The sequence below is a fragment of the Leucopleurus acutus genome (assembly GCF_964270905.1).
Source record: "Leucopleurus acutus genome assembly, chromosome: 7".
Lineage (NCBI taxonomy): Eukaryota > Metazoa > Chordata > Mammalia > Artiodactyla > Delphinidae > Leucopleurus > Leucopleurus acutus.
This window is the reverse complement of record NC_139150.1, coordinates 94,026,328-94,048,655: the sequence shown is the minus strand read 5'-3', so window position 1 is coordinate 94,048,655 and position 22,328 is coordinate 94,026,328. Positions and strand designations below refer to the sequence as shown.

Sequence of the window (22,328 nt, the reverse complement as noted above, 5' to 3'; positions counted from 1 at the left end):
GATTTTAAGAGCTGATGAATGTGAAACAAGACGTTTTCCTTACAGTAGAAATAATTAAGTTTTTACAGTCCTGTTCTGTTAATTCTTTCACGATTTGGAGAGAACTTAAAAAGTGGCACCCAATCAGCTACCTGGGACTGCTGAAAAATCGGTAGAATTTTCTTCTTAGAAAAACAGCACACTACCCCTCCTTTGCCTAGAAGGCTCAATGGACCCCTGGGCAGCTTGCTAACAGCAGTCTAGCCCCATGTATATTTCCCCTGCCAAAAGCAGTGTAGTCAGGCACCAGCGTGAAATCAAAACATTGGTCTAATAAAAAAGATTGATTCCCTCAGTACATTCCCCCCTACATCCTCCTTAAGGAAAGTCTTTGCCAAAACAGATTTCAATTATTTTTCTCCTGTAAGTCTTTCAAAGCTGCTGTGAATAGCAGCCGTCCTCACAACTCTGATGTGGGCAGAGAACACTCAAAATAGTAGATAGCAGATGCCGGCCCCACTCAGAATTGCTCACACCTGTTTGTGTAGATGCTGCCTTCCCATTTTTGCTCAGATCTTCTAAGTTCTATCACAGCCATGACAAAATGATGACTCACACTTAAATGCAGTCATCATGTCATATGCGATATTAATACCTTGGTGACATTGCTGTAAGTGCCATTCCTTTAAGAGGAAAAGGTTCCTGAGAGCAGTCTGCCACCATCCTCAGGGACCACAAAGGGCAGCGCCTGCAGAAGGCAAAGCTCATTGTGCAGGAAGGCGCTGGCTGCATCCTGCAAGCTGTTCTGATAAGCAGCTGTTGGAAAGGAGGGGGCAGAGGAGAGAGAGGGGCAGGGGAGGGAAAGGCCTCTGTTACCAGGTTGGATGGCCAGCTGCTGCACTGATGTCTTATCCCAAGTATGCTCCTGTCTTTTGAGAGTTTAAAATTTTTCCTAAAGGGAGAGAAATAGGAGCAGGGCTCAAGTTCTGCCCTAACACCCAGCTGGCGTCCCCTCCCCCACTTCCAGCACCCCAGGAGCCTGTAATTCAGCCCCAACAGGAAGATGGAACAAGTGCCATCGAGTTCGTGAATTTCAGAAGTCAACAGCCCTGCAAACCACCTCCCCGCAGACAAAGATCCCCTGCCTTCAATAAAGAGAGTAAGTTTGTTTCAGTACGTTTATTGTAAAACTCAAAGCTGCAGCAGCATAATCCTTTAGAAAATGAAGCATCACCCGTGTCCGTTTTGAAACAGCAGTGCATACTGCTAAATCCGTCAGAGCTCCTGTAACTGTTGTACAAGTCCAGGCCGCCTGGCCTTGCCTTTCTCCTCCTTTCTGCCGGGAGTACAGGCTGCTGAGTCACTCCTGCCCGGCCAGTCCGTCCTTCTCGGCCGCGCGGCCAAGGTCCCGCCTCCGGCCTTTCTGGGCGAGCAGCCGCTCCCCACACTTGTAGAGTCCTGGGCTGGGGCCAGCCTGCCCCTGCCGCCGCCGGGCCCCTCCTCGGGAGGGAGCCGCACCTCCTCGCCGCTCTCCACGCGCCCCCGCCTGCCAGTCTCCACGCCGCACTCCGGCGCCCTCGGAGGGCGCATCCACAGAGCCAGCCCCGCGCTAGGCGCCCCGGGGCGTCACCACGTCGATCAGACCAAGGATACCCGCGGGGCTGTCACTCGGGGAGGGTGATATTGGGCACCCAGTCGTTGACGCTGCGACTCTCCTCGCAGAACAGGCTGAGTTTCTCCAAGGCGGGGTCCTTCCATGCGTCCTCGTTGGGGTTCTGCGGGAAGAGCGCAGAGGTCAGCCTGGCTGGCCACTGGCCGATGACGGGGGCGGGGACGACATCGGGACGAAGGCGACACTCACCGAAATGAGGATGCAATGCAGGTCCCCCGGCGCACCCGCCTCGTCGCCGGTACCCACGATCGCCGCCAGCCTCTGCACGTCGCCCACGCGCACGATGTCTATGTCGTTCTCACAGCAGAACGCCTGGATCAAAGTGAAGTGGATCTGCAGCGCAATGTCGCCCTCGTCCTCCTCGTCGGCAGCCAGCACGCAGAAAGTCACGTTGTCGGGGTCCCTGCGCGGGCGAGCAGGAGGTGGTGAGGTCGGGTCGGGGAGCCCGGGGTGTCCCTCGCCGCCATCTCCCCGGTCTCCCTGCCGCTCTTCCCGCCCCGCTCGCCTTGCCCGGGCCGCGTCTATACTCACACGTTCAGAACTTTGGCGGACTCGTAGACGCCGGCGGTGAGGCAACCCTGGCGTTGCGCAGACAGCAGCAGCTCGTGCAGCGCTTTCCCGGCGCCCTGCATCCTGCGGACGAGCCAGCGCCGTGAGCGGGGACTAGCAGGAGGGTGCGCCGGGATCCTCAGGCCCGGGGACGCACCCCCAGCGCCCAAGTCCGGCGCGCCAGTTCAGTGCCGTACCCCCGGCCCAGCCGGCACACTCGCGCCCGGCTTCCACCCAGCGGGTTCCCACCCCAGCGGGCCCGAAGACTGACGCCCAACCAGCCGCGACCAGGGCAGGATCAGGATCCCCGAGCCCAAAGACCTCCGACGCTCGGCGCGAGCTACCTGGCCGTGCTTTCGGGAACCGTGTCCTGGCCGCGAACTTCTTCCAGAGTCATGTTGCGATTGGCGAGCAGCAAATTATCCACAAGAGGAGAGGGCGGAGCGGACGCGAGCGAAGACAAGAAGGTCTACTGCCCAAACCGGCGCGCCTACCACCAGCTAGTTAGACTCGGCGCCGCCGCGCGCCCTTATATAGGCTGGGCCCTTGGCACAGCCAGCTGGCGCGAGCCTGCGCGCCCATTGGCCCGCGCCCGCTTTCTGATGCAAATGAGGCGGCGGCCGGAGGCTCGTGCCAGAAGGCCACGTGGGGAGGGGTGCGGGGGATGACAATGCCTCAAATCTGCCGCTTTTGTCGGGGTGTTACCAGGCAGACTGGAGCCTGCAGATTTCATCTCGCCTTTTTGTTTTTCTTAAGTCCTTAAAAGGAAAAAGTTTTAAAAAAAGAAAAAAAAAAACTTGCTGACTAATAGTACGCTGCAATTTGTGAAACGCACCTTTGGGGAATCTAATGAATTTTTTTTTGCATTTATTTTTGTTGCTACCTTTCTATTTTTTCTTTACTTTAAATTTGGAGTCTATGAGACCATTGCTTTTAAACCGGAACCTAAAGTAAAAACACGCAGCGCTGGCTTTAAGCTTGCAAAAGGCCTGAGTGCAGCCCCCTCCAGCTGACACTACGGCCCAGAGCGCGAGGTTCTCCTAGCACAAACAAGGCCCCTACCCGGGCGAGCTGAAAGGTCCTAGCCAACCTCCCCGCCCGCTGCAGAGCGCTGCGGGGCGCCCGGGCGCGCGAGCAGATTGCGGCCGGCGCACGCGGCTCGTTTGCATTTCTATGGAGGGTGCATAATAGCGGAGATCTGGCGTGTGGCGGTTTGTAGGAGGGACAATCGAGGCTTTCTCTTCATAGCGACACTGTCCACCTGCCGCTGGGTGGGGTAGGAAGGGCCCGCCGCGCGTGGAGGTCGCCAGGCTGCTCGGCGCGTGGGGGTCGCGGCCGCGTGCCGCTCCTGTGCCCCTCGATGCGCGCCCCCTACACGGGCCCTGCTGAACGTTTGCATGTAATGCCGCCCACCCAGTTCTAGCACAAGTGCGGAGCAGCAGTGGGAGTTGGAAGGAACACCTGGCTGCTGCACCGTCTTCACAGCCGGGTGCGCTCCGCCCGGACCTCTAGGCTCCAGGCCCCAAGAGCTTGGGGAACGCGGCTCGGAATCCCTTTCCCGGGGCGCCATCTACAGGCCGGCCGGAAAGACCCTGACCATCTCCCTCCTCCACACTTTCATTGAACTCTAGGGACTTGGCCTCCGGCCCTCTGGTCAAGAAACGGCCCTGGTAGGGTCGGCTGAGCCCGGTCCAAGCTGCACATTAATGAAGGCAGAGTAAGGACTGCAAAACCCACCCAGGGAGGAGGTGGGGACGAAAGGAGACCCCAACCCAGTACTGACAGAGGAAGAGCCCATAATTCTTAGTCTATTTCGAAATGTTTTATTGACTTAAATATGCATATATTAAAAGCTCGTATTCCAATAATAGAAGAATAAAACTAAACGAGAGCTTGAGAGCGTTTAATAGACATTGCTTGGCTGTGATCATTAAGGACCTATAAGCCTGCACCTTCAGACGGTTCACTCACTGAGCTTATCACTTTTGGTGTCTGCATCTCTCTGCGCTACACTGAAATAAGCGGTGGGGTGCATTCCATTGCACCTCCCCCCTTTTCTACTTGAGGCCTTTGAGACTGGACAGGACAGTTGGCGGACGGAGCGGGTTGATTCGCTGGGAGCCCAGACTGCTTCAAGACAGAGGAAATAACAGGTAAGGAGAACAACCGAGTGTGCTGGCATCTTGCGCCCCCCGGTGACCAGCTGGCAGAGGACAACGGCAAAAGCAGGCCTCTTCCTAGATGCCAAGAATTGGGTGTTTGCTCACCTAACATCCCTGAAATCCGAGGTGTCTTTTTTTTGGGGGGGGGAATATAGCTGATTTACAATGTTGTGTTACTTTCTGCTGTACAGCACAGTGAATCAGTTATACATACACATACATCCACTATTTTTTTAGACTCTTTTCCCATACAGGTCATTACAGAGTATTGAGTTCCCTGTGCTATATATACAGTAGGTCCTTATTAGTTATCTATTTTATAAATATATAGTACTGTGTATATGTCCATCCCAATCTCCAGTTTATCCCTCCCCCCCTTTCCCCTGGTAACCATAAGATTGTTTTCTAATCACAGGGGCCAGGCAGCACCATGTGGCATTTATTTGCTACCGTTTCCTTTCTTTCTTTGTTGGTGGTATATAAAATAATGGTGTGCCTTGATTGGATAAAATGTATTTATTTTTAAATGATTGAGACTTAGGTATTGCTCTTTTTAAAGTATTAAACATTTCTTAAAATGCGTTACTTCCAGGTCCGTGGGAAATGTTGCAAAAATGAGACTTATCTGACATCTTCGTGCTTACCCTCCCCCCCCCCATTTAAACACTAGAAATCTCCCCACACACCAGCCTCAGCCCCTTCTCCCAGAGGAGGGCCACTGAGGAGCAGGGACAGGAGACAGCATTTCCAGTTGGCACCGAGCCAACCTGGAGGAAGAGGGCTGATTGACAACCCCCTGAGGCTATTCAACTTCACTCACATTTTTAAGGTATTCAGTTTCAGGAAAACTGCCTTTCTGACACAGGATATGGCTTCACATGGGTTTATCAGGTCAGTCTGAATGGCCCGAAAGCCCTCATCTCAATTAGGAAGGAAACATTTTGTCTGGAGGCTAAGTTGGTCCTCCACCAGACCCCCACCCCACCCCACCCCACTCCTGCAGTTTAGACAAGTACAGAGGCTGTTGGGTCTGGGACAGCCCATATCCAGTTTGCTGGTCAGACTATAGGAGAGGGGTGGGCAAAGCTGGCACCCCAGTCCAGGTACCTTCAGAAGCCCTCCTGGCCCACCCTGAGATAGAAGACAATTGATGATAGCAAATGCCCACCTGTCCCCCTCTGTTGCCACCACGCCCCCAAACTGCATTCAACGCATGTGTCAGCCTGCTGCAGGCCCCAGCCCTAGGAGCCTGTGATGTCACCCAAGCACCCCTAAATCTTCCTCTGAATCTTAATCGTGAAGGTGATGGTGTCTTCATTAACAGGACATCCTCAGAGATGCTCTGTTTTAAAAGCCCTTTGGAAATGTTTAGATTTAGCTGTTTTTATGAACCCTTCTCGGTCACTCTCATGGCCTGGCTAAAATGTTGGTGGAGATCACCGTTCATTTGGGTATGGAAAGTAGTGGGTTTTAAGTAAGCAGTAAACTTATGAGACAGTCCCTCTTGCAATTTCTGAAATTATTTGCTTTTGGAACATGCGCAAGCCCTGTCATTGAATTGCAGGTTCGTTCCCTTTATGAGGACCGGCCCCACAGAGGCTGCAGGGCACAGATGGGTTGCTCAGAGCTCCGTGCTGCCTGCAGGTAAGGTTCCTTTAGCCTATAGGATGTCTTAGGAAATGTCCAAGTCATTGCCCCCTTTCAAAAACCAGCAACTCTCATGTAAAATCTGGATGTCCAGCTTCTCTTGGAAAAGATGAAGATTTGGCCACCGTGTACCTGCAGCCAACACCCCCACCACCACCACCCCGGTAACCACAAGGTGGAGGGGGGCACTGGGACTCCCAGACTGAGCACTGCTGTTCAGTTCAGCAGAGGCCCCCCCATGCCCCTGCAAAGACACCCAGATGTTTTGTTCATGTATGTTACCTGCTCGTCCCCTTTGCATTTGCAATCTCTGAGAAGAAACTGAAGTTTGAACAGCAAAATATAGGGGCCAGGCTCTGAAAAGATGAGCTCAAATGGAGTGTGCACTGTTTATGTCCCAGATTCTGCAGGCCGTGTCTCCGATGTTGGCCCAGGGCCGTTGGAGCGATCTGCGTTGGCCCCTTTCCACGTGGTCCAGACCTTGCTCTCACTCCCCCGACCCCCACCCCATCCAACCCCTTCTCTAGGCCTTCTTGAGTTTTAAGAAGAGTGTTAGGTTTTTTTTCCCAAAAACTCATGGATGGTGGGGTGAACAGCAATAACTCAGTGACAATACTACATTAACTCAGTGAAGAAAGCAAATCTTGGTGCAAGACACAAACCTATTGCTTAAAACCCAACAGCGTCATGGCAAATGCATCCCAAAATCTAACAGGAAAGGTACGGTGCCGCCACCCCTGTGCCCACCCACTGCCACGCCCTGGTAGCGGTGCAGGCCCCCCCAACCCCAGGTGAAATTTGAGGGCGGTAGATGTGGAGGCTTCAGATGACAGCTGGGACAGCAAGCAGGAAACGGAAAAAGGGAAATCCCCACATAGCACAAGCCGGACCTCTGTGGTCAGTCCCCGTGTGGAGAGGGCTTTCTGGAAGGAGCAGTTATTCTTGGGTGAGCAATAGCGTGCGCGAGAGTCACATTAGCTCAGTGAAATCCCTGAAATAACTGGGAGAGGGGCGATCGTTCATAGATTTGGTACTTTGTCTATCATGAGTAGGAAATGATCTGCGATACATGTCACAGCCATAGTCAGTGACACTAGCTGAGAGCCCTGACAAGCCACGTATGTGCTGTCCTTCCAGGATTAGCCATGTGCCCCAGTCTTCTGAACCTCAGTTTCGCCCCCTATGAAATGAAGATCTGCCCTTTGCCCTTCGTGAACCTCAAAGGGTGTTTCTAAAGGTCACAACTGGTCACCATTTGGCTCACATTCGGGTTTTGTTTGGTGGGCAGTGCTCTAAAACGACTCACAAATTCAGGTCTGACTTGTTTGTTTGTGTAGGTGGGAGTGGATGGCATGCACTTTCCATATCACTCTAGACATCTCCCAAATATCACATTAGGCCTGCTGACACATTTAGTCCCTGCCTGGCTCCAGTAGGCATTTGAGTTTGGGGTAAACTTTCACCAATATACAGCTAGCTGGAATGCTGTGGTCATCTTTCTGAAAACATTAACATATAAATTACTAGAGCCACCGAACTTCCTAACTGAAAGCCCTCCTTTATGTTCTGAAAGACCATTTAAAGTGCCTAAATACCCAGAAAAGACAGTAAGATGTTGGAGGCTGCAGTTAGCAGAACAGAACTCGAAGCCAGTTTTTGCTGCTTACTTTACTTTACTTTGACCTTAAGCAAAAAGTTAGTGAATGGTTTAAAGTGTTCATGCTTGTCAACTCATTACATCTACTTTTCTTAAGTTCTCCTAAAGAATTGCATTCAAAAGTGTATATTAGGGACTTCCCTGGTGGTCCAGTGGTAAAGAATCTGCCTTCCGATGCAAGGGACGTGGGTTCAATCCCTAGTCAGAGAACTAAGATCGCACATGCTGAGGGGCAACTAGCCCCTTGTGCCACAACTACTGAGCTTGCACGCCTCAACTAGAGAGCCCACGGGTGGCAAACTACAGAGCCCACACGCTCTGGAGCCCACGTGCCACAACTAGAGAAGAGAAAACCCGCACGCCACAACTAGAGAGAAACCCAAGTGCCACAACGAAGAGCCCGTGTGCCACAATGAAAAGATTCCGCATGCCTCAATGAAGATCCCGTGTGCCTGCAACTAAGACCCGACGCAACCAAAATAAATAAATAAATAAATAATTTTTTTAGAAAGTGTTTATTACAAGGAAATGTTTATTGCAGTATTTCTTTTAATGGTGCAACGCCGGAGCCACAATAGAGGCTGAGTGTTAATTCATGGTGTAGGTGTAGAGGAAACATTACAAGACCATAAAAAATTTTTTTGTTTGTTTTTTTTGGTGGTACGCAGGCCTCTCACTGTTGCGGCCTCTCCCGTTGCGGAGCACAGGCTCTGGACGAGCAGGCTCAGCGGCCACGGCTCACGGGCCCAGCATGATCCCATGGCATGTGGGGTCTTCCCAGACCGGGGCACGAACCTGGGTCCCCTGCATCGGCAGGCGGACTCTCAACCATTGCGCCACCAGGGAAGCCCTAAATAAATGTTTTGAAGAGTATTTCATGGCATGATAAAGCCTCAGATGGAACTGGGAAAAGCAAGATTCAGATTTGTGTGTTTCTGATTGTGCAAAGACATTTAGTGCACATGACTATCATTGTACAAAGAAATCAAAATAGAAATGGTGGTTATATCTCAAAGTAGTGATATTATAGATCATTTTTTTTTCCCTCATGATGGTTTTCTGCAATTAGATATTCTGCAATTCAGTTTTATATAATACAAATTGAAACTTCTCACGGATAATAACCTCATCAACCCAACTCCTGCTTCGGGCATTATTCCGAGCGATTTTTGACCATATGGTAACAGATCAAGAAGCCAGCCGTCTGCAGGTCTGTGCTTCTAGGGAGGGAGAGGCAAGAGCAAGACATTTGACTCCTGAGCTACTCATCTTGCCGTTTGATGCAGGTCTGTTCCCAGCTGAGTGAAAATGGTGATATTGCACTCAGAGGTTAACTCTGGAATGACTGGGATGGAGTTTCAGGCCACACACCGGAGGCACGCAGGAGGGCCCAGCAGGCAAATACCTGGGCAGGTGCCTTTCTGCAGACAAGCTGTTCACCAAGGTGTGCATCTTAGCAAGTAGCAATGGATAAAGTTCTTTCACTCCTTCTTTGGCAAAAAATTCTACTTTCCAGAAAGGAATTACAGCAATAAATTAGGAAAATATTGTTTACATAATATATCAGGAATTCCAGAAGTTCAAAATATTTAAGTATTCTCAACCTGTTTTGGACTCTTGTAGGTACAATTTGATTATTCGGTGTTGAATGTCATTTATTTGAAAAGAGTGGGGCAACTCTTGAGTGTGTTCTTAGTAGTACTATTGGTATTAAAGTTTTATTTACCAGACTTTTATAGGACTTGCTATGTGCCAGGCACTATTCCAAGCACTTTGAAAACATCATTTAAAACTCACTGTGACCCTCTTAGGGAGGTACTTTTGTCACTATTGTTGGATGAAGAATACAGTGAGGTTAAGCCAGGAAGTGACAAAGACGGACTGCGAACCCAGAGGGGCTGGCTATGGAGTTCCTGCCCGTCACCAAGAGGGGTGAGACAAAATTCTCTGTAAAACCTTTTCTAGAGCCTTTGGGGAAAACCACTTGGTCCACGAAGGATAAGGATATCATCTAATGAAAAGATTTCAAAAAAATATTTGGCTCGCCTTAGGCGCCCCTATCTGACGGTGTCTGTGGTGGATTTCATGATTGCAGGGTGCCATCTTGTGGTCAAGGAGAATATAGCTGGATGCCCTGAAAAGTAGCCTCTTTACACCTTGATCTAAAGCCTTTGTTTCTAGGGAGCCTGCAGACTCTGGTCACACACTTCTGTTAATTTGCAGAAGCAGCGGCCTCATCAATGTGCAGCCTCTGAGAAGTCAGGCAGGTCTAGAGGATGCTCCTGTAGGTTTTTCTACCAGTAGAGATGCAGGGCGTGAACATACAGAGACACACCAACAAAGGGGAAATCAGAGCCAACCACTGGGAACATTGTGTCAGCTGTAATACTCCTGCCCACTTTACAGATGGTAAAACTGAGTTTCAGGGAGACTAATGGCATGCCCAAGATCATACAGCTAATCACAGAGCTGGGATTCTGACTGCCCGCTGCCAGACCTCATGCAAACCTCCTGTTTATGCCACTGCACTGTGGGTAGAACCTGGGCTCCCCGCTAGACAGCTACTCTGAGACACAGCCCATATAGCACTTAGCCATGCAGGGGGGGAAGCCCAGTGACTCATACACCTGTTTTCCATTCAAATTAAAAATGCTCTGAATCTCCCCAGGTCCTTTGGTGTTCTGAACTCCCCTCATCAGCCACATGAAGTGAAATATATGGATTATTTTTTTTTCTTACCAACTCATAGGCAAATTTAAACTTGAAGGGACCTACAAGGTACCTTTCTCCAAAATAATGCCAAGTTTGAGCACAGACAGAACCCCACAAGACGTCCACCTCAGAAAAGGGTAGCTCCACGGGCTGGTGTGCTCCTGACTCATCTGCCTCCATCTGTGATCATACTCTTGGCAGTAATAGCAGTGCCAGCTCCTTCATCTCCAAAGGACTCAGCTCCAACCCAGACCTGCAACATCAGCTTCCCCCAGGAGCTTGTCAGCAGTGCAGAGCCTCAGGCTGTGCCCAGCCCTCCAAACTGAGAATCCTCATCTTACTAAGATCAGGGTGATGCCTGTGGCATGCAGGTGTGTGATGTGCTGCTGGAGACACTGGCCAAGGGTGATGGACGTGAACCAGGCCAAGAGACAGGGTGGGAGAGGGGACTTACCTGCCTTCCAGGTGGCAGGAACACCAGGAGGGCACTGTAAGGTGGACAGTGCAGCACAGGCTGAGGACAGAAAGGACAGCTAAAATCAAGGAGCCATTCCGGACTATCATAGATTTGGGATATTTGAGGCACCCAGCGAGGCCACAGTGGAGCAGTGGAGGACGTGGGACATCTGAACTGGATGCACAGCCTCAAGACTCATCAAAGCCATGGCCATTTGCCAAATGACCTCTGAATTGGAGAAAGGGGAAGGTGGCGAGCAGCTAGTCCCCCCTCCCAAGTCCACTCCCCCTTATTCCATGGAATAAAGTTCCGCCTTTGCAGGGGGTCTCCCGGGTGGACGTTGCATTCCCGATCTCCCTTGTCACCAGACCCTGCTCTGGCCAACGGAGTATGAACTTGCATGTCATTTGCTCAAACAGGAATTGCTTTCTATCAACATCAGTTTTTTCCTCCCTGGGGCTGTGGTGCAAGAGGGGAGAGGGCAGCATAAGGACAGTCCTGGGTCCCCACCTGACCATGTAGACCCAGACTGTCATTGTGGAGAGAGACATAAGCTGTGTTCGGTCACTGTTTTGGAGATCTTTTTAAACTTTTTAAATTTTGATGAAACTTCAGACACAGGAAAGTTGCAAGCATAGCACAACAAAGCATTCCTGTGTATCCTTCAGCCAGTTCCCCCATGTCACTACATTTGTTTCATCCTTTTCTCTCTTCCTCAAATATACATATTTTTCTGAACCACTTGAGGGTAAGCCTCGGGCACGCTGACTCTTCACCACTGTATATGTCAATATTTCCTACAAACAAGGATATTCTCCTGATTCCATAAACCATAGCAAAATAATCAAAACCAGAAAACTAACGTTGGCAGAGTTGAAGCTACCATCTAGTATACAGACCACAGTGCAATTTTGTCGATTGTCCCAGTGATGTCCTTTACAGCAAAGGAAGCCCAGGATCACAGCACCGTCCATTGTCATGTCTCTTCAGCCTCCTTTAATCTGAAATAGCTCCTTTGTCTGTTTCGTGACATGGATCTTATTTGACATCAAGGTCTTAAGAGTTCAGCCCCTGATGTTGCAGACTGTCCCAGGACTTGGGTTTGTCTGCTGTTCCCTCATGATTTGATTCAGGGGATGCAGGTGGCAATGTCTTGTCCTCCTCCGGACAAGTATCATTACGTGCTTTCATCGATCTGTACTTATTCATGGTCCCATATTGGTGGTCATTTGATCAAGGTGGAGTTTTCCATATTTCTCCAACATAAAGTCACCATTTTACCCTTTCCAATTCATGAGTGCTCTGCAGGGAGATGTAGGGGGTCATTCAGCAGTTTAGACAGCACAGTAACTACTGCAAATGCAGAGACTCTGCTGACTCAGCAGCAAATCCAGGCTCCTTGGCCTGAGGACAGTTGTTAGGAATCTTATACATTCACATCCCTCCCTTGGTATTTTGGATAGGCAGGAAATTTTTCCTAGTTTCCCTGGACTCCCATTAAACTTTAATATTAATTTTTTAATAGCCCAGAAGGGAGCCTGGGTGGTGTATTTCCATTTTGCCAGAGAAGTCCACAGCAGGACAGGCATAGTTTCTGGACAAGAGGACTGAGAGCCGCTCTATCCCTTAGGATGCTTTCAGCCTCCACAACAGGTGATGCAACCCCGAGGGACTGAACGGTGCTGCCCCGCCCAGCTGCTCCCTTTGTCCTGAAACCCCATAGGGACTGACCCCTCTTTTCCAACAGTCCCACCTGGAGACTCAGACCCAGTGGGAGCAACATTCATGCTGGCCCAGGAAGCAAGGACAAACGAGGAAGAGGCCGGCAATGTTATCGTATCAGGTGGCTAAAGACCAAACGCTGGCTCAGGGCCCAGGCTTCAGCCCCTGCTCCCCCACCACCCTCCCCACTCAGCTCCAGCAGCCTCTGCTGTTCCCCAACTCTCAGCACATTTTGAGGTCACCTCTGCTCCTGCTGTCCCCACCTCTCCCCTCCCACACCTCTCAGTGAGGCCTGGCACAGGCCAAGTCAGGACACTCTGCCCCAGGGGGAGGGGGTGTCCTGGCCTCTCTCCTTCCCTGATGGTAACGCCTCCATCATGACGATGATGTGCTTGGCCTTTGACCTTCACATGTCCCTGGATCACATCCCACACCTAGGCATCTCCTCCTGCAAAGCCATCCAGCCCGAGTCCTGGCTAGAATGGAAAACCTAGTGTCCTGATCACCCTGGGGCACCCACACACACATGCCTTCCAGGGCACAACACCAGCCTGCGTGACCATGTGTGCCCGACATGACTGTGTGTGTGTGTGTGTGTGTGTGTGTGTGTGTGTGTGTGTGAGCGAGAGAGAGAGAGACAGAGAGAGACAGAGACAGAGAGACAGAGATGATGCTTGCAACACAAAGCACATCAGCCCACCAGGAGGCTAGGCCACCCGCACTCAGTGCTCCGCCAAGCAGTCTGCAGGACACTGTTGTCTTCTGAAGTGCAGCCCCATTTGCGACCCCCAATAACCCAGAAACCCTGGGAGTGGGTTCAGAGAAGGCCCTGTCCAGCAGCTGGGTGAGAGCAAGCCTCTGAGAAAGTTCAACTGTCCACCACATGGCTGCTGCCCTCCCCAGCGCTCAGAAGCCAGTGTGGTCCAGGGCGCTGGTCAGTTCAGAGCCCGGAGGCCCTCCCTGTTTCCAGGGCGGGGGAGCACGGGCCCCTGAGTCCCACTGCCGACAGAGTCTCCACGGGCTGAACTCTGCAGGGTCAGAAAGCATTTCCTAAGGAAGATCCATGTGTCCCAGAACAATCCTCACTGGTCCTCCCCAGAGGCCAGCTCTGCTTTAACCCAGAGGACAGGAGCAGGCAGGCAGTCCTGCCCACCTTGGCCATAATCATTAGTTGAGCACGTACTACGCTCAAGGCAGTGAGCTGGGGCTGGGGTTGGGCAGGACACGGGCTCTGACTGCAGGAAGTCCACGCCCAGCACCCCGATCCCTACTGATCATCACCGCCTCCCTCTTCTTGCAACCCCTGACAGGAGCTCCCCAAAGCCAAGGAGGCAGGCATGCAAGGGGGTAAGGAAGAGGCTGAAAGAGGCATAGGTGTCAGGTGAGGGACAGGCCACACTGCTCCCGCAAGCACAAACTCACAAAGTTGGATTCAACCTGGCAGGTCAAGGAGGGGACATGTGAACGGGGCGGGGGGTGGGGTGGGGGTAGGGGTTCTGCCACACCCAGGGGAAAGATAAAGCTCTGGATCAACTTCTCAAACTAATGCCTGATGGAACCCTCCCCGGGTAGAAGGGATGGTGGCAAGAGACATGCTCCATTTTTTTTTTTTTTTTTTGCGGTACGCAGGCCCTCTCACTGTTGCGGCCTCTCCGATTGTGGAGCACAGGCTCCGGACGCGCAGGCTCAGCGGCCATGGCTCATGGGCCCAGCCGCTCCGCGGCATGTGGGATCCTCCTGGACCGGGGCACGAACCCGTGTCCCCTGCATCGGCAGGCAGACTCTCAACCACTGCGCCACCAGGGAAGCCCACATGCTCCATTTTTAAATAGGTTTGGGAAATGTGGGGTTAAAGGAAACCTGGTGCTGCCCTGCAGGATTTATCAAAGCTGTCTATCAAAGCTGTTATCCTATCACAGTGTATCTGGAATCTCCGAGAGAGAGGTGAGGGCCTGCCACAATGCCAGACTTACTTGACCGCAAACCCTTTGTCGTGGATCATACAACCAGGGTTCCATGGGGCACAGCATGGGGGTACAGGTCCCCAGTGTCTCCCAGCCCTGACACTGTGAGGTGTTTGTCCCCGGGCATCCCCATCAGCTGGGAACTTGCTAGAAATGCAAATTCTCAGCCCCACCTGAACCTCCTGAATCGGAAGCTCTGGACGTGGGATGGGCAATCTGTTACAGCAAACCCTCCAGGGGATTCTGATGCCGCTCCAGGCTCTGACACCCTCCTCATGGAAGCTGGGATCTGGAAGATGGGGAGGAGTTCTCCAAAAACAATAACAAGGAGTAAATGAATTTTAGGGGCCTTTCCCTTGAGCTGATAGTAGGTGGGTGAGGGGCCATGCCGCCAAGCACAGGGCCACTCTGCGGGGTGATGCACTGCCCACCCCCTGGCGCTGGGTGCCTATGGCCACTTTCCTCCCTCATGCAGCCAGTCACCACCAGGACCAGGAAAGCCTGGAAGGGGCACTGTGCACACTGGACATCATGCAGGGATGGAGACTTTCCCTCCCCCAGGGTCAGGACTGCAGACCTCCGTTCACATGGGCTCAACCAGCCAGGAGCCCAGCCTGAGCCCCAGCTTCTGTCTGTGGCGTGAGGCTTGTGCAGAGAATGTGCCCAGTGAGAGGGGGAGCAGAACCGACCTCACCCGGGCTCCCAGACACAGATGTCACCACCCCCGTCACCCCACGCCAAGTGCACGCTCTGATGAAACTTTTATTGCTGATAATTGGACCAAGCTAAGCAGAAGTAACATGGTGATCCCTGGCAGGCTGCTTCTGTGGCAGCTGCTCAGGTGACATCCAGGGGACAATCTGAGGCTAAGGCCAGCTGTCCACTCCCCACCCACACGCCTCTCCCCCAGACCAGGCAGGGGCTGGCTGCATGATCACCCCACAGCTCAACTAGCAAGGGCAGGGGGACATTTTGCAGACTTCATGGATGTTAAAAACAAAGACCACTCTAGCACCTTCTTGATCATTTCTTAAATCCCAGAAGGTTCCAACAAGGGTTCCCTCCACCCTCAATCGTATGACTTATTTAGAAATTCTCCCCTTAACACAAGGGGTCTGATATTTGGAAAGCGTTTCTCATGATTTTGGTCTAAATATACACACATACAATTTCAAACAGTAGCATTCACTCAAATTTTTAGGAGCATGTTGGGAAGTACAATTTATACCCTGATGCCCACAGACATTTTTTTGTTTTGTTTTTTTGTGGTACACGGGCTTCTCGCTGTTGTGGCCTCTCCTGTTGCGGAGCACAGGCTCCGGACGCGCAGGCTTAGCGGCCATGGCTCATGGACCCAGCTGCTCCGCGGCACGTGGGATCTTCCCGGACAGGGTCATGAACCCGTGTCCCCTGCATCAGCAGGCAGACTCTCAACCACTGCACCACCAGGGAAGCCCCCACAGACATATTTGAACTCACCAAGGCAGGGACAGAAATAAAGGCAGGGGGAACACAGTGGGCCCAGCCACAACCTGCCCAGAGACCTCCATGACCACCGCCTTCAGCTTAGACCGGGTGGCTCCAAGCCTCAAGTCCAGCCAGCACATGGAGCCTCCCAGGTGGTGACACTGCCACCCAAACAGGACTTAGGATGCAGAAACCGAACAGCCTAGATGTCTGGGAATGGCAGAAAAGATAAATTTAAAATTGCACATTCCAGGTCATTTTTGTGAAAGCAGGGCAGCGCTCCAGAAACAGGTGGGCAGTTCTCACCACGAGTGAACCTCGCATTCAAGGCTCCGGCCTCTGTGTGTGCTTAATTCGAGACCCTGCCCCAGCAGCAAGGTCCTCTGGCCCCTGAGGGGCCAGCCAGGGGCACAGCCTCCATTCCGCCTGTGAACCATGGGCAGAACGGGTGGGTTGGCTGCAGGGTCCACAGACCACCCCTCCCCTGTAGGGGAACACCTGGACCTTGGATTTTGTCCGCTGTGAATGGCATCACAGAATGTGTGCAACTGGACTAATTCCTGTAAAGTGACAATGTTGATAGCATTCACATCACATCCTCTTAAACGTTTGCAGTTGTTCACCTGAATCCAACTGGAATAGACTCTCCCTGAGTCAAGAAGGTCCTTCTGTGATGATATTTCCTTTCTTTATGTCATTCACAGCAACAATAATAGAAATAATGATGTCAGTTGAGCACTTACATATCAGGTGCCGTGCTGACCGTTTTACATTCATACTCTCACTTAATATTGATAGCAGTCCAGTAAGGTAGCACTCCTATTGTTACCATGCCAATCAATGGGGAAACTGAGGCTCATGGTGTTATGTAATGTGCCCAGGGCCCCAGCAAGTAGTCAGGACTGAGCCCTGGCTTCTGACCCCAGAGCCCACCTCCCTTCTTCTTTTTTTTAAATTGAAGTATAATCGACATATAACACTGTGTAAATTTGAGGTGTACAATGTGTTGGTTTGATACATTTGTACGTTGTGATATGATTACTATAGTATCATTGGTTACCACCTCCATCTTGTCACATAATTATCATCTTCTTTTGTGTGTTGAGAACAGTCAGGATCTGGTCTCTTAGCAACTTCGATGTTTAAAAAAAAAAAAAAGCCCACACTCCTACTTATCTTGGAGTATTGCCAGACTCTTAAAGTTGGAAGAACTCTTGTTTGAACGCATAATCAGAAGTGAGAGAAGCTGGGTGATCATTTGTTCATTCATCAAATAGTGTGAGAAACTGGTTAGACATGTGTCAGTAAGAGGAAGGGCCACGGTGCTGTCATGAGCAGATCTAACACCACGGCGCTTGGGGATGGGGAGTTCATTTCTCTCTCAGATGAGTTCTGAGGCGAGCAGGCCAGTGGGACCAGGTTAGTCCTGGGTCATTTTCCACCATCCCCTGCAGCAGTAGTATCCAAAGTGGCTGGTCTGAAACTAGATAAGAAACTTGCACCAGATGTGGATCGACATGGTGCTTCCTTCATTGAGAAAGTCCTGTTTACAAAGAAAGCATTACCTGAACTAAACAGTGTACTTGGCAATGCAGTTGCTCTGCATTCTTGCACTAGCTCCATCTCTCCTCATGGGTGTAGTAGTTACAGACTAGTCCAAGGAGCATACTTTGTGTGGACCCCACGGCACCCCTCTCCACCTGGGATTGCCACACCCTCTGCCCAAGCTCACAGGTCACTTCTGCTCCTGCATTCTGTGGCTGCAAACTTAGACATGTATCACAGCTCACTGCAAGGCTGTGAAAGATGAGCCATGTGTTGGATCAAAAGAGGTCACCTGGCCCAATGGACCTGTGTCCAGGAGGAGAAAAGTCCTGAGGATCCCTGTGTCTCTTACCCGTTCCTTTCTGCGTGTTGGCGTGTGGCTCCCCACTGCAGATGGGTGTGGAGGACATTTCTGTTCTACTTTCCTTCTAGTCACCTAGGAAGATCACACTTCCTGCTACCTTGAAGTTAGGACCCTAAATCCAATGACTGGTGTCCTTGGAAGAAGAGGGCACTTTGGACACAGCCGCACAGAGGAAGAGCCCACATAAAAACAGAGGAGAGATTGGAGTGATGCAAGCCAAGGAACACCAAGGCCTGCGGGAGCACCAGAGCCTGGAAGAGATTCCGTGCTGAGTCCCTAGAAGGAAGCAGACCCACCAACACCCTGATTTCAGACTCTGGCCTCTGGAACCTGAGAGAATAGATTCTTGTTGTTTAAGCAGCCCAGTCCGTGGTACTTTCTTACAGCAGCCCCAGTAAACTCGTACAATCCCTAAAGGACCTTGCGGTGGTTTTAAAACATGTCCAAAAATTCTAGACATGACTTCCAACGAAAGATGGAGCCCATTTCCCTCAGCTCAAACACGTGACTTGCATCTGAGGAGCAGGACATGGTAGAAGAGATGCCACGTGTCTTCTGAGGTCAGGGCATAATAGGTGTCCCTAGGGCCCCAGCCACTGTGCTCTGAGGAGGCCCACACCACAAGGGGAGGCCACACGTCCTGGCCAACAGTGCCAGCAGAAGTCCCAGCCAAAAGCCAGCGTCAGCCTCCAGATGTGGGAGTAGGGAATCGGAGATGACCAAGCCACAGTGGCCGTCACCCCCTGAGGAGCCCTGAGAGGATGCACCCACTCGGCCAAGGAGCCCCAGCCCACAGGGGTGGTGAGCAAAGCATTGCTGTTGCTCCACACCACTCGGCTTGGGGATATTTGTTATACGGCAGTGAAGAACTGAAGCAAGGGACGCACCACGGAGAAGAGAACAGGAAAGACCATAGAATTATGGTCTTTATCGTAACAGGTGCACAGGGGAAATTACAGGACATGCGGAAGAGCCCTGACTGGAGAGGAGAGGAGGCTGCCAGCCAACATCCAGTGTGCAGAAACACAATCCAAAGACAGATTCCAATTCTCTGAAACCCTACCACCTAAATCCAAGGGAAGGAAATGCTCTCCTAGTGGCCCCAGTAACATGGATGCCTCCTCTCTCACAAGGAGCCAGGAGTAAGAAAGAGCCTCCCAGGTGTCCCCACCTCCATCATGCCAAGGCCAGACTGGCCCAGGAGACAAGGTGTGTCTGCCCCACAAAGCATGTATCAGGTGTGCGCTGTGGGCTTCCAGAGCAGAATGAGGGCGTCCAGGCACAAAGCACAACACAGTGTGCTGGGTGATTTGTAGCCCAACCGTCCTGGTGGCTAACTCCTCCATGGACAGAATATCCTATGAAAGTCTGCAGCTGGCCTGGGGCCCAGGGACATTTAAGCATAGACAGTAAAAGGCTGAGACACATACACTTATTTATTTGTCTCCGGAAATACTTTGTGGCAGCTTACAAATAAACACACAATTCTGTGCTGCAAGATGAAACATAACTACAGTGAGAAATGTGAGGCAAAAGAAAGCAAAGAAAGACTGGTAGGTGGCGGCAGTGGCAGCCCAGTGCCAAAGGACAGAAACAGGCCCAGAGAAAGATCCAGGTAGCATCTCCTGTATGCTTAAGTGCCAAACATGACGTCTCACCAGAAACACAGAGACAGAGAGAAAGAACAACACAGACAGACTCTCCAAGAAAACCAGCCCTAAACCTCAACCAACCTATTTCCCCAGGATCTCAGAAATCCATTCAAGGTAAGTCCTACTGAACAGGGGTTGGCCCCCTGAGACAGGCCAGCTTGAAAGATGGATTTGATTCCACCTGGATTCCAGAGTGTTAGGGAGACTTTAGCAACATGTCTCAGCCTTGCTACACTCTTTTAAGTGAGATGAATTTCTCGTAACTTTTTCCAGAAAATGAGTCAACATGGAGTCCTGATTTTCAGGCAGTGTGGTATGGAATCCCAAATGCTTAAAGTAAATGTCATACAAAAAATAGTTTAATGGAGAAGCAAAATGACAGCCATACTTCTTACCACCCTGAGCTGGAGGTGTCCCTTAAAACAGTGTTCCCCAAACCTTTCTGGCACCAGAGACTGGTTTCGTGGAAGACAATTTTTCCACGGACCCGGGGGTAGGGGGATAATTTCAGGATGATTCAAGTGCATTACATTTATTATGCACTTTATTTCTATTATTATTACATTGTAATATATAATGAAATAATTATACAACTCACCATAATGCTGACAGGAAGCGGAGCTCAGGCAGTAATGCAAGCAATGGGGAGCGACTGCAAATACAGATGAAGCTTGGCTCACTCACCCACCACTTACCTCCTGCTGTGCAGCCCGGTTCCGGTACCGGTCCGTGGCCAGGGGTTGGGGACCCCTGCCTAAAAACATCCTTCGGTTCTCAAGTAACAATCACCAGGATTAATGTTAAATGGATCCAGATCCATCTTATTCCAGATCAAATTCATGTCAGGTGTCCAGGAAATGGCCATGATTTCAATTGTTATTGTAAAGAGCATTATTTAAAAATCAATGTACTCCATTTAAAAAGCATCTTCTGTCCACTCTCACCACTTTTCTTCAACATTGGAGGTTGTTCGATTTTCTGGGGCTGCTGTAACAAATTACAGCAAACTCAGTGCCTTAAAACCACATATATATTTTTTAATATTTATATATTTATTTTTTATTTATTTATTTTGGCTGCGCCAGATCTTAGTTGAGGCATGTGGACTCTTAGTTGCGGGATGCATGAGGGATCTAGTTCCCTGAACAGGGATCGAACACGGGCACCCTGCATTAGGAGAGTGGAATCTTACCCACATTTAGTTTTTAACTTTTTATTTTATATTGGAGTATAGTTGATTAACAATGTTGTGATAGTTTCAGGTGTACAGCAAAGTGATTCAGTTATACATATACATGTATCTATTCTTTTTCAAATTCTTTTCCCATTTAGGTCATTACATAATATTGAGCAGAGTTCCCTGTGCTATACAGTAGCACTCCTTGTTGGTTATCCATTTTATTTTATATTTTTTAATATTTATTTATTTGGCTGTGCTGAGTCTTAGTTACGGCATGCTGGATCTTTAGTTGCAGTACATGGGATCTTTAGTTGTGGCACATGGGATCTTTAGTTGTGGCATGTGGGATCTGTTCCCTGACCGGGGATTGAACCCAGGCCCCCTGCATTGAGAGTGCAGAGTCTTAATCATTGGACCACCAGGGAAGTCCCTGGTTATCCACTCTAAATACAGCAGTGTGTACATGTCAATCCAAAACTCCCTAACTATCCCTTCCCCTGACCCTTCCCCCCTGCTGGTAACCATAAGTTCATTCTCTAAGTCTGTGAGTCTGTTTCTGTTTTGTAAATAAGTTAATTTTTATCATTTCTTTTTAGATCCCACACATAAGCCATATCATACGATATTTCTCTTTCTCAGTCTGACTTACTTCACTCAGTATGACAATCTCTAGGTCCATCTATGTTGCTGCAAATGGCATTATTTCATTCTTTTAATATTTATTATCTTACAGTTCTGTAGAGTAGAAGTCTTACACAGATCTCACTGGGCTGAAATCAAGGTGTGGGCAGGGCTGGCTCCTTCTGGAGACTCTTGGGGAGAATCATTTCCTTGCCTTTTCCATCTTCTAGAAGCTGCCCACATTCCTCAGCTCACCACCCCTTCCTCCATCTTCAAAGCCAGCAACTGTGGCCCAGTCCCCCTCACCCCATCACTCTGACCTCCTCCTTGCCAATTTCTTCCCTTATCAGGACGCTTGTGGTTACACTGGGTCCACCTGTATAATCCAGAATAATCTTTTGAAGTCACTGGTTAGCAACCTCAATTCCATCCACAAACTTAATTGCCCTAGGTCATGTCAGCTAATTCATTCACAGATTTAAGGATTAGAACGTGGACATTCTAATGCCATGATTCTGCCTACCACAGAGGTCCTTGAGAGAAAACTAAATAAAAGGCATATAGATTGGAAAGGAAGAAATAAAACCAGCTTTATCCACAAAGACATGAGACTCTGTGTAGAGAAATCTAAGGAATATACAAAAAAGCTGCTAAAACTAACACGTGAGTGTAATGAGGTTGTAGGATACCAGGTCAATATACAAAAATCCATTGTATTCATATATACTAGAAGTACAATGTATTGGAAATTTTTGTATGCTAGAAATACAATGAAAAATTGGAAAATTAAAAAATTTTAAATCTCATTTACAATGATATCAAAGAATATGAAATACTTATTTCATATAAGTGTTTATATAAATTTATATAAGTTTATTATTAAATTAAAAGATGTACAAACTATAAAACAAATCTGAGAAAAATTAAAGAAAATTCAAATAAATGGAGAGATATATCATGCTCATGACTTGCTATTGT

At 49.9% G+C, this 22,328-nt stretch overlaps 1 protein-coding gene across 1 annotated transcript; it reads right to left on the bottom strand.

Annotated features, from left to right (window-relative positions):
• Positions 1–1,161: 1,161 nt before the first annotated feature.
• On the bottom strand, positions 1,162–2,683 carry GADD45G (growth arrest and DNA damage inducible gamma). The gene is made up of 4 exons (XM_082842095.1): positions 2,545–2,683; positions 2,183–2,284; positions 1,841–2,054; positions 1,162–1,754 (listed from the first exon to the last, which is right to left on the bottom strand). Exons 1-4 carry the CDS (start codon positions 2,595–2,597, stop codon positions 1,644–1,646), a joined length of 480 nt encoding a protein of 159 aa, XP_082698221.1. The 5' UTR covers positions 2,598–2,683; the 3' UTR covers positions 1,162–1,643.
• Positions 2,684–22,328: the final 19,645 nt, after the last annotated feature.